The sequence below is a fragment of the Rhinolophus ferrumequinum genome, chromosome 3, assembly GCF_004115265.2.
Source record: "Rhinolophus ferrumequinum isolate MPI-CBG mRhiFer1 chromosome 3, mRhiFer1_v1.p, whole genome shotgun sequence".
NCBI classification, from domain to species: Eukaryota; Metazoa; Chordata; class Mammalia; order Chiroptera; family Rhinolophidae; genus Rhinolophus; species Rhinolophus ferrumequinum.
Window position 1 is genome coordinate 12,669,605 of NC_046286.1, and position 12,001 is coordinate 12,681,605.

The window sequence follows — 12,001 nt, forward strand, 5'->3', positions numbered from 1 at the left end:
GTGTGTCCAGGTGGCAACCGGCCTGAAGGGGCAGAAGCACGTTGGGATTAAGTCCCCCTGGCAGCTGACCAACCCTGACTGTGGTGTTAACCTTGAGCCACCCATGTGCCGTTAGGGAATGTGGACAACTGTGGGTGCCTCTGCGCCTTGGTATCTCCAGGTGGGCCTTAGACTTCAGCGCGGACGGGACCAGCTCAAGGATCCTAGACTTGGCCAAAAAGAAGCTGGAAGGGAAAGCAGGGTGAGAGCAGACAATCCCATCAGAATATTCTTTCTCCTCCCCTCTCTGCCGGAGGCTCCATGTCGGGTCCCTGTGTCCCCATTTGACATCCTCAAGGGAACACTGGCGTGCCCGGGCCCCTCCTCCTTCAGCCCCCCAGCAGCTGGCCCAGCCAGTGCTCACTGCCCCACCAAAAACTATTTAAACTGGCCTTAGTCCCAGGAAGAGCTGGGGGTCAGGACAGGAAGGGCCTGGTGCCACCCACGCCACCATTTCCATCCTCACATGCCTGCGACACTCAGTCCCATTTTCTCTTTTCCCTCTGAGGGCACAAGTCAGGATTCTCCCTGATGGCAGTGAATTGGCCAAGCCCCTGCCACGGCTGCCTGTGGCTCAGCCATGGAGAGGACAGGGGAAAAGCCACTTTGGAGAAATGTTTTCTGTTTGCCCCACCTCCTGCCAGTCCTCATTCCCAACAGTGATTTAAAGGATAATAAAGCAGCTCACACGACAGCATTTACTCCATGGCAGGCGCTGTTCTAAGTGCTCTGCGTATTATAACAACCTTGGGACAACCCAGTGAGTTGGGAGCCACTGTTACCCCATTTCATAGATGAGGAACCTGAGGCATGGAGAAGTGAAGAAGTAAGTTGCTTGAGGTCACCCAGGTAGTAAGTGGTGGAGTTGGGATTCAAACACGAGCAGTTGAACTCCAGAATCCTACCCTTAAGCTAGTTGTCACTGAAACTCTGACCCCCCCACCCCCCCACCCCTCACCCTTAGGGGTGCCAAGGCAGAGGGTGTTCTCTAGACCTCATGAGAGCATGGAGTCCAGCTGGAAGCAATTGGGACACAGTTTCCAACACAGGGCAGCAGCAGTTGCAGAGCTCCTTCCTGAGGGGTGAGATTCCCCAGCCCGGAGGGAACGCTGAGCTAGGTGGGGCTAAGCCAGGAACACTTCCCAGAAGAGGTGAGCGACCAAGGACTCTGCAAGGAGACCCACGGTGTAAAAAGTGCCAGAGAGCAGGCGGGGGATGGGCGTTGGAGGCCTGAGCCTAGGTTCTGAGCAGGACGGGGTGGTCTGCACCCCCTCCACCCTGCCGGACCCTGCTCACCCGCCCGGGACGCTGGCGCCGCAGGGGCTGTGCGCGGTGGGTGGTCCCCGAGACGGAGCTGTCGAGTCTGTGCCTGACACCTCTTTTCCCTCCACTCTCTTGGTCTCTTTCAGTTGGAGGAGGACAGACTCTCGGGGCACTCCCTCCCGCGGTACAGCCCCCTGCGACGACTGGCGTCCTCCGTGTTCTCCTCCTCCACGCTGGAGACCGAGCATTACCCTCACCCTGGCGGCGGCGGCTCCTCGGGCTCCTCCGGTTCCCTCATTCAGCGCAGCCGCTCGGCGGAGAGCAGCCCCGTGCGGGCGCCCCACCGGCGCCATGCGCCCCTCGCCACCGGCAACCACAGACTCGTGCCCTCGGTGCTCCGCATCTCGCGGTCCCAGCTGCAGCAGGTGTGGGCCCGCTTCACCCACAAGACCTAGGCTGGGCCCCCCCCCTCCTGGAGGGGGCAGGTGGGGGGGGTGGGGAGCAGGCAGAGACCGTGGTTCCTTCCCAGGATGCAATAATCACACACTCACACAGCCCATCCCACCGGTCATGCAATACCGCCCCCATGACGTTGGCCCAAGGTACTGTAATCCCCCCCACCCCCACTGTCTCCCTTTGCTCTGTGCCAGCCAAATGGTGCAGGGAGGGGTGGTGCTGTCCGTGCAGTTTCAGGGACAGGACGAGGCCCTCAGCTGGAGCCCCCAGTGGGTCCAGAGTCCAGTGGAAACTAAGGAGTCAGGGAGATGACGCATGCTGGGTCAGAGCCGGTGTAGCATGGCGTTTATTCTGTTTAATCGGTGATTTCTTGGCATGGCTAGGCCTGGTCCCCCACTGAGGGGGATGGCAGAAGACAGCCCCACTCCACGGGGTGTGAATGCCTGTCTATCTGTGTGAGGCAAGGCGTGTGGTCCCGTGTGTGAGAGGCAGGCCTGGCCAGTCGGGTTTGGGTCTGGTGGGGAGTGCCTCTGTACTCAGCGATATGGGGAGAAGCAGCCCTGTGAGCCCGGGAGCCTGTGCCGTGCCACTTTCACAGAGCCTGGGGCTTAGTCCACCGTAGGCAAGCTGTCCCCCACGGCATATGTGCCATCACTCACTGGTGGGATTGGTTGCCTGGCCCAGCTCCTTGGAAGCTGAGGATGGATGAATGGGATCTGCCCCTCAGGGAGCTGGAGCCTAGGGGTGAGGGGACCCCATCTAGAAGCAGTGATAGAGAGGGTGGTTGTTAAGGACGAGGAAGGACCTGTGAGCTCAGGACAAACCCCAAACAGCAGCTGGCCCACCACTGACCCTCTCTGAGGGCGACTCCTTCCTTTAGGTGCTCAGCCAGGCCGGCTGGCCCCCAGGGGCCGTGGTGCAGACAGAGGAGGGTGCAGATGAGATGGGGATCTAGAGGTGGGTGGGGGGTCAGGATGCCAGATTGCTTATGCCTTTCTGCCTATTTCTCAGCCCCCAACTTGTCACTGCAGGGACCCCCAAGATTCCCTTTCTTCATTCCTGCCCTTGTCAGCCAGCAGCTCTATTCCCCTGGGTAATGGGGCAGTGATGAGTATGGTACCAGGAAGGGCAGCGCCTATACAGGGAGGAAGGAAGGGGGGAGGCCTGAAGGTTTCCCGTTTGTTGCAGAGAGACTGTGCCTGTGTGCATGCATGTACACGCATGCGTGTGAATGCTTCTATGTGTACACACGTGCGTGTGAATGTGCTTTTACGTGTACACGTGTGCGTGTGAATGTGCTTCTGCGTGTACACGCGTGTGTGAATGTGCTTCTACATGCGCATTAGTGGATGTCTCAGGGCTGTCCTGGAGGGTTGCCTAGGCTGTCTACTGCACAATTCTCGGGACTGCCATTTACATAGACCCCAGTGTGAATGGCACCTGCTGAAGTTGCACAGTGCCGCAGCCCTACGTGTGGGTATGTATGCGTGTACATACGCACATGCATACGTGTGTTAGGGAGTCAGAAAGATATCTGTGCAGTCCTTGATAGTTTCCTAGGTACCTACTCTCATCCTGGATCGGCTCTCTACCCCCGCCTCCCTGTGATCTCTGCTTCCCTCCCAACTCAAACTCAACTCTCTTCAACTCCCCAGCTATCTCTGGTTGGAGTAGAGGCCTCAGGGCCCCTGCCCCAGCCTGGGGGTGGGCAGGGTTCTTCAGTCGAACTGTCCTCGAACTGTCCTCATGGACGGCCAGCATTGTGGTACGGTTCATCCACATGAGCTACACACACCCGCTTCACACACACACCCAACATCTGCCCCCCTGGCCCCCGCCCCCCGCCTCCCAAACCCGCCCCAAACACAAAGGATGTCTGGGCCAAGAGCACCTTCCCTATCCAGGAATGAAACTTGAGCCCCCACCCCACCCCATCCTGGCTGCTCACTTTTGGACCTCCTCAAGTCCAAGCCTCTGTGGCCCTCAAGGCTGTTTCAGGTGGCTCCACACCCTGCTGTGGCAGAAGGTAGAGGAAGGGTCAAGGGTAGACCCTTTGAGAAGGGACAGAAAACACAAAGCACAAAGGTGAGAGGGTGGGATGAACAGTACCCCACTCCCACTTTCCGGCACTGCCCCCCACCCTCCTGCCTGCCCCTCTGGCCCTCTTTCCCTCCCAGCTAGTGGCAGGGGGTGAAGTGAAGGGGAGTCTGTCCACCAGCCCCTCCAAAAGTCAGAGCAATGGGGGCAGGGCCGCTGCTATCTGGGGTTAGATGAAACCAAGCACTCTGTTATCCGGCATTCCCTTCCAGAAGGTTCTATTACCGACCCTGAGTACAGCTCCCACTCAGTGACCAGAACCGGAGGTACTCTGAGACCCCAAAGTGCCTTGTGACTTATCAAAGACAATGGCACTACCTTCAGCCTTGTTTTAGCATTAAATACATATTACTGTTTCCAAAGCATTTAGAGATGGGGAATCCATTCCAAAGGTGGCTGAATTTTCACACACACACACACACACACACACACACACACAAGAACTAGTGACTGTAGGAGAGTGTGTGTCTTTTAAAATAAGATCATGATTCAAAACATTTTGTCCTTTGGGGACATCCTTTTGCATGCCCTCCATGGTAGGGGAGAGAGTGTCTTACAAGCCATAAAGTTCTGAGCTAACAGGAGGTGATCTTGATAATATTATCTTTTGAGGGTGGCTTTGACTTTTGGAAACAGCTAAGGCCATTTGAAGCCACATGTGTTGGATCAAGGTCATGTGAAGCTCGACAGAGCCCAGCCTGGTTTGGAGTTGAGTCTCCTGTCTCTAGGTTCCAGGCCAGGCAAGGAAGTTGTGAGCCTGCCATGTTGTCAGCCTCTTTTTTCTGAAGGGTTTCCCAAAGAGGAGAAATGCTAACCTGTTTTGGGAAAGCACACAGCCTCCCCAAGGTCAGTTTTGAAAAGAGGCAGCATGCTTTGTTATACTTTGAAAATGGTGTTTTTGTACGTTAGAGTCACACCCAGCATACAGGGGTGGCTTCCAATGATTTATTTTTTATTTTATTTAACAGTCACTGGCCCTTGACACTTATTATGTGCCAGGCAGTGGTCTTAGCACTTTATGAAATTAACTCATTTACTCCTCATAATGGCCTATGGAGTAGAACCCAGTATTATATACATTTAATGGATTAATAAGAATATTTAATTTACAAGGATATTAAAAAAAAACCTTGCCAATGCCGAATAACTGAGGTCTTGTTTGATAGGAGTTTTAAAGTGTTTCAGTCTGTGTACTGGTCTATTTACTGTCCTTCCTGAGAAGGACAGAGGGAGTTGTTAGTGAGCCAGACTCTCCTTCCTTCTCCACTCCCCTCATGGGATGGTGTTCAGGTGGGGGTCACTCCAGAAACCTGGGGTTGGTTGAAATGGCAGAGCCTGAGACCCCAGTCTCTCAATCCCACAGGACCCGAAGGATCCCAGGCAGCCCTGGGGATTAGGTGACGGAGTAAGAGTTACAGTGAGAAAGCAGGTGCTCAAGACCCTGACCTCGGTGGTCTTAGTGGGGGCCTCAGGGTCGGGCTCACAGACAGGGCAGGTCCTGGCGCCGGTGAGTAATGACCATGGGAATTTGAGCTGAGTGTCACCGACTCACTCGTCAACAGGAGCCAAGCAGTGTCAGGGAGCCAGCAGATTTGAGTACGGTGGTAAAGAGGGGAACCCCCGCCACACCATCTTCTGCTCAGCCAATTGTTGCCACTACCTTACAATTTTTGTGTGAAATCTCCCAATTTTTACTTATCGACCTCTAATTTTCAAAAACAACTTTTTAAAGAAGAATCACTGTGTGAGCCAAACAAACAGGTTTACAGGCAGAGACCCTGAACTCAGTTTGCAACCTCTGTGAGCCTGAGCACTGCCCACCCCCTTCTATCTCAAAGGGGAACAGTGTTCTTCCTCAAACCAGGTGGGCTTCTTAGAGGAAGCAGCTCACAGCCGGTGAGGATGTGTGGTGTGTGCTGTGCATATGTGTTGGTGTGTGTGCCTGAATGTGTGTGTGGACCAGTGGACTTATTCGTGGTGAGTGGGTTCCTCCTTGTAGGACCAGTATTTTCTCTGTGGGACAGGACCCTAGGTCAGTGAAAAATACTCTATTAAATTCTCCATAATGAATCGACACCCCCACACACTCAAGGCAGCTTGGGTCACAGCAATAACCACTCAGCACTCATCCCAACCACTAGCATCCCGAACCCAGCAATCTCCCTTGGCATTTCCAGTTTTGGGGAAAATGAGCCTAGAGATGACCAGGTGGAGGAATGATGGCATCTCTGAGCCATGCTGGCATATTAACCCTTGCTTCCCTAGCCAAGGCGCAGGGCCCCCCAATCCCAGGAAAAGCCAGGGGTCCTCAGTGTGGAGGGTTCCAGGACCCTCCTTGACTTTCTTTCCTCTGTCCTGCCTAGGTCCCTTTTTCTGGGGAGAGATGGTGCCGTCTGCCTGGGTGAGGGGGCACAGGGGCGGAGCCTGGGCCACTGGAGTGGACAGAAGGAGCTGTGTCAGTGTGTCTTTATTGGGTGGTCAGGGGAGGGGACCTTGCTTAGGGAGAGTGTGGGTACCCCTGGCTGTGGGAGCCTAGAGAGTGCTGTACCCCCTTCTGTCCTTGAGTTGATTTGTCCCGGAGGATGGAAGCATAGACCCCCTAAGGAGTACCTGACCACCACCCCCCCACCCCAAACCCCACTGAGATCCCAACCCAAAGGGCAGTAATCAGCCCACCCCCATGGGCAGACCTTGGTAACAAAGAGTGTGGAAAATCACTCTCCTTAAATTGGGGAGCACATCCCCAAAGTTCACATTACTCCCATTAGGGAAAGAGGTGCCCCTCGGACTCGTGGGGTCAGCCTCTGAAAAATGTAAAGCATCCTTCTCCCTAAGGGAGATGCTCCCAGCCTGAGGACCACATCCCTAAATATCCCCCGTGGTTTCCCACACCACCAGTGGGCGTCCCAGCCCAGGGCGGCCCTGAGCCTGAGCGGCCTCCTCCCTAGAGTAAAGAGTTGAGAAGAAGTGGGGGAGAAGGGTCAATGGAACCCAAAGGAGTATAGGAACCTTCCTAGACCTCTCTCTCCTTCCACTTGTTTCCAGTGTCAGTCAGTCTACCCACGTAGTCTCCCTTGTACCTGCACAGGCTGGGAGGGTGCGGGGTGGGGTTCGCTTTGTCATATTAACGCGCGCGCGCGCGCGCGTACACACACCCCGTAGCTGCGCGCACACTCCACCCACTATTCGGGCAGCAAACGAGCAGTCCCCGGCCAGGGAGCGCGCAAGGACCGCGTTCCGAGCGTCTCTCGCAGGTTTCTAAGCGTAACAGGACCCAAAACACCACTTTTCGCTCTATCCCCGGCTCCCGGACCCGCCCCGCACCCCCGCCCCTGCCGCCGTCCAACCATGAATGTACGTTCCGTCTTTTTAACTAGCTGCTACGCGGCGCGACCGGGGGACCGCACGGCCTCTGAGCCCCACGACCGAGCCCTGCCCCGTCCGTCTCCAGGGCTTTCCTCCCGGGAGCCCCGCCTCCGTGCGCGACCCCGGGGGGCTTCAGCACCGGCCGCACCCCCTACCCGCCGAGCTGCCTGCTGCTAAAGACTCCACTTGGGTTCCCACCTCCCACTCCCCGCCGTCGCGCTCAGCCCGTGTTTATTTTCCCCTCCGCCGGCTCCCAGCCGCCGGGTTCCTGGCCTCTGGGAGGGACGGGATCGGAGTGGGGCTCGCCGGCTAGTGCTTCCAGGGCCGGGGTGCAGACCCGCGGCTGCGAGAGGAAGCTAGCCAGTTCTGCAGGCTCTTAGAGGCCGCATCGCCCCACGCCTGATTCCTGTTACCTCACGGCCCACAGGACTGCCACCACCCCTGCCCCACATAATTGGCCTTGCAATTGGATGCCAAAGAGCCCAGAGTTGAGGGGGAAGCCAAGCTTTGAGCCGAGGTCTCTCCGAGCCACCCAACACTCACTTTTTGCCCACGCCCCAGGGTCCGCGTCTCTTGCCCCACCCCACTCCATCACTGAGGGCCCTACGGGGCCCCCAAACATGCCTCCACTTCCGGCTCTTCTCCCTCCCCACCCCCGAAAATAAAACTCAGGGACCAACATCTGCTTCCTTTGCACTTGCTCCGTCGACGCCTCCCCCCACTTGGAGGGGCTTCCGTGGGGGGAGAGGCGGGGTTCCGGGCCCTTCTGGCTGACAGTATTGAGCGAGGAGAGCGCTGGCCCCTGACCCTTGAGTGGTGGGACTGGTGGGATTGGGGGAGCTCAGCCCTGGGGCCCAGCTGAGCCCTTTCCCTCCAGGGACCCGAGGATCCCCCTCCCAGTTCCCGGATACGCTCCCTAATTGTGGTGGGAAGGGGGTTGGCGAGAGGACCCCCCCGGAGGTCCAGCCGGTTTATTCCCGAGCCTCCCTCTCCTATCATGATTCCCCGCTCCCCTTTTGTACTGCAGTAATACTGTATTATAAGCTTGCACTATTCCGCGACCCCGGCCAGCGTAAGCATGCACGAAAAACTCAAAACCACACACACACTCACACACAAAGATGGGACGCTTTTTTTTTCCCTTCCTCTCTCCGGGGTGCGTCCTCAGCGTACACAGCGGCGTCGGGGGCCGCGGGCCTGGGTAGGAAAGCATGCACTGAGCCCCTGCCCCTAGACTGCGAGTACTGTACAAATCCAACACTTGAAACCGACACGCACACGCGCGGCGCCGCCACGGGGGTGGGACACGGACACGCACCCACGCGCACACGGCCGCGCACGAGCGGGGGTGGGGGCACCCCGCCGTCACGCGTCGCTGTGCGAGGGATCTTGTGCCTTTTTAAGTCCCTGTATGTTCATGCAGACAATCCGGAGAGCTTGTGTACTAACTACCAAATCCTGATTAAAGACGCCTTCTAGGAACCTGCGCTTCGCCTGCTTTCTTTCACCCTCCTTCTTCACCCACCACTCGTGCAGACCCCAGTTCTAGGGGTGCCCGGTTGGTCAGGGGCTAGTCTTTTGCTGATTCAGGGATGGAGTGGGGGCAAATTCCAGACCAGTGGACCCAGCCCCACCCCTACCTCAACTGGCAGCTAAGACCATGGCTGAGGGGGGAGACGGGGCTCAAAGAGGTTTCAATCTGGTCGGACCTGAGTAACTCTCTCCCTGCTGGCTGTCTCCTTTCATCTGGAGGAGAGGCTTGAGGGGTGGACTCTGATCTCTGGGGCCTGGATCCAAATTTGCAGCTTGCCAATTTGTCCAAGATGGTAGGAAGAGTCGGGAGGTGGGCCCACTGATAGTTTCTCTCTGGATGGGACTAGAGAGGCCAACTGTGCGGTGGGGGGTGGGAAGCCAGAATGCGGAGAGCCTGTGAGGCAGCCGCAGGAGCCTTTCCCTGCTCTTCTGCTCTGATGGGGGACCTAAGGCGGCCCTGGCCTGGGAGGAGGATCTAGGGAGGGGTTCAGTGAGAGAGTGGGGATGCAGAGAGCGCGTGGGTTGAGGGAGGACTAGATCAATGAGAGGGCGGGACATGGAGAAGGAGAGGATTGCAGAGACTTCTGAGGCTGCAGAGAGAGAGGGTGAAAAGAGGGGCTCTCCCTCTCTCCTTCTCTCTGGTCCCACTCCACCCCCGTGGGCCTGCTGCCATCGCACCAAAAGAGGAAGACCTCGGGGGCCTAAAGCTAGTGTGCGGGCAGGAGCCGGGCAAGTTACAGCTGCATTTCCTGACCCCCAGTGCATTTAGGACGCCCCCACACTGTCAGCTCCTTGCCCAGGGCCAGACAGGGATGGGTTGGGGACAAAGAGATCTGGAGATCTAGTGTGTGAGGATCTGTACAGACCTAGGGTAGGCAGCCACCTTCCCAGGTCATCTTACTTTTTCCACCCAGATGACTGTCCCTGGCCAGTGCACCTGGGGTGGGTGGCACACCTGGGCATAGGGTGGAGGAGCAGAGGGAGGGCTCTTGGTTTGGCAGATGTGGTTTGAGAGTGGAGACCCAGACAGACAGGTAAAGAATCTGGGAGAGGCAGTGGTAGATGGATGACGCTACACTGTTAACGTGTCCTCATATCCAATTTTCAGGCTGGGCAATTATGGCAAGGGGGGGTGCCCTCAGGGGAGAAGGAGACATGGGAGGGGTGCACCTGGTGGCTGCTGAGGGAAGAGGAGGGGTGGGGCACTTCTGTGAGAGTCACTAAAACCTTCTCCACCCCCACGCAGTGGGGGAAGGGTGGATATCAGGGCTCACCCTCCTGCTTTTGTCACTTAGCAGCCCTCGTTCTTTGCCCTTGGCACCCATCTGCAGTGCAAAGCGTCTGGGTTTGGCCAGGGTCCAGGCAGGAGAGTTGCCCTGTGCACCCTGTGTGGGGCTGAGGTTATGTGGAGTAACCTGTCCTCTGTGACCTCATCAGAGAAGTCAAAGCTGAGGAGAGCCCAGTTTTGTTGGTGGTAGGGGAAGATCAGAGAATGGTCCATCCACCTCCCTCCACTTTTCCTGGTGACTGGAGGGAATATGGACTTGGGCTGGGTTCTGAAGCTAGTGAGACCACAGTCTTCTGATCTGGGCTGAATGGGGGCAGGGGGAGGGCCGGAGATTTCATTCTCTCTGCGCATGCGTCTCAGCTCCAATGGCCTGCCTCCTCTCCTACCTCGATTTACCTTATGATATCTGCCTTTTGCCAAACCCCAGCAGAATCACCAGGGAGCTTTACACAAACTGATTTCTGGGCCTCATCTCTGGCCTACAGAATCTTGGGGGTAGGACTCTGTATTTTTAAGAATCACCCCCAGATAATGCTGTGCCAGCCTAAGCTGGAGAACCACAATGAGCAAATTGGAATCATAAAAGGTCACGGCCCCGGGGAAGGGAGCAGGAAAGTGTGATCTTCCCCAGACCTGGACTTTCCCTCCTGACACCCAGCACTGTGGCTTTCCTCTAAGCTGCAGTCGGGGTGGGGGGGTGGGGGGGTGTCATTGCTGTGCCCCTCCTGTGGTGTCCTCAGCCCTCTAGGGCCAAGCACACAGAGGTTGTCTAATGATTGCTGGCGGAGTGAATGAGCACTAAATTGCATGTGAGAATGGATGAATACTCTTTGGACTCAGGCAGCAGGAGAGGCTGGGAAAGAGGGAGGGAGGATTACCCATTCTCTGAGAAGGCAGGAACTTGAGCTAGGCCTGGCTCTCCTCAACATGGAAACATGCAGAGGGGCAGAGGGACTTTGAAACAGAAAACCCAGCATACTCTGGCCCAGGTGGACTTGGCAGTGATCCTTCCGGCAAACCTGTCCCCACTCTGAAGTTCACAGCCCTTCCTGCTAAAGGGCAGAGGCTCCCAGGTTTCCCTGTATGGGAAGGTGGGAGGTCCGTGAGACAATGGAAAGAGTTCTGGGTCCTGGACCACCCTGGGTGATGTGTTTGGGCATGGCAATGCCTCCTTCCAGACCTAGTTTCCCAGTCTGATATCATCAGTGATGCCTGATTTTCAGTTCTTATTCCTTTTCCCTCCCCGGTAATAGAAGGGGAGGGCTTTGAGATGGAAAGAGAGAGGGTTCCAGCTATGATCACCTAACAGCACTGTGACAGATGGGCCCAGCCTATGGATGGGGCTTTTCCAGAAAGATCCAGGGCCTGAGCAGAGGAAAAGGTGGTTCTGCCAGGGTGCCCAAAGTGTCCGAGATGGACAGGGAACACAGGCAGCAGCTCTGCTGAGAAAGGATGCCTAGTGGGGTGCAAGGATGTCCCCGCTGGCTGGGATGTCTGCTGCTGGGTGGGTGAGTTCTGAGCCAGACAGGAGAGAGACATGATCAGAGCTCTGTGTCTGTCTGCCTGTCTCTGGCTCTCAGTGCCAGCACCTGCCCCATGGCCCCCACAAACCCAAGAGCTCACAGCAACGCCCTCCCCCTCTGCCCAGTTATCTTCTCTATCCTTGACATTGTAACTAAACATGGCAAAGGCCCAGCACAAGGCCTGGCACAGAACCAGCACTTAATGTTTGCACAATGAATTAATGAATAAATGAAGAATGAGAGTGGTGCAGAAAAAGAAAACAATTGCTGAGGACTTCTAGCCTACATATGTAGGGGACAAAGTTCTAAAGAAGTTCCCTGTCCGGCTCAAACAGGTGTCCCGTCCAGGGTCTGATGCTTCCCTGCCTTCTCCCCACCTGCCCCACCCATCAATCCTCACCCGATGGTCTGGTTGTGAGGAAGATTATGGCAGTTG

General features: G+C 56.6%; 1 protein-coding gene across 3 annotated transcripts in view; it reads left to right on the forward strand.

The window, feature by feature from the left end:
- Window positions 1–12,001, forward strand: part of TTBK1 (tau tubulin kinase 1) — a 39,948-nt gene that overhangs the window by 21,075 nt on the left and 6,872 nt on the right. For 2 of the 3 annotated variants that reach the window (XM_033098908.1, XM_033098914.1), the window contains one exon: window positions 1,449–1,727. The exons of the other annotated variant lie outside the window; for it this stretch is intronic. In XM_033098908.1, the coding sequence (XP_032954799.1) occupies window positions 1,449–1,727 (279 nt within the window). The remainder of the gene's footprint in view (window positions 1–1,448; window positions 1,728–12,001) is intronic. 3 annotated transcript variants of the gene reach the window in all.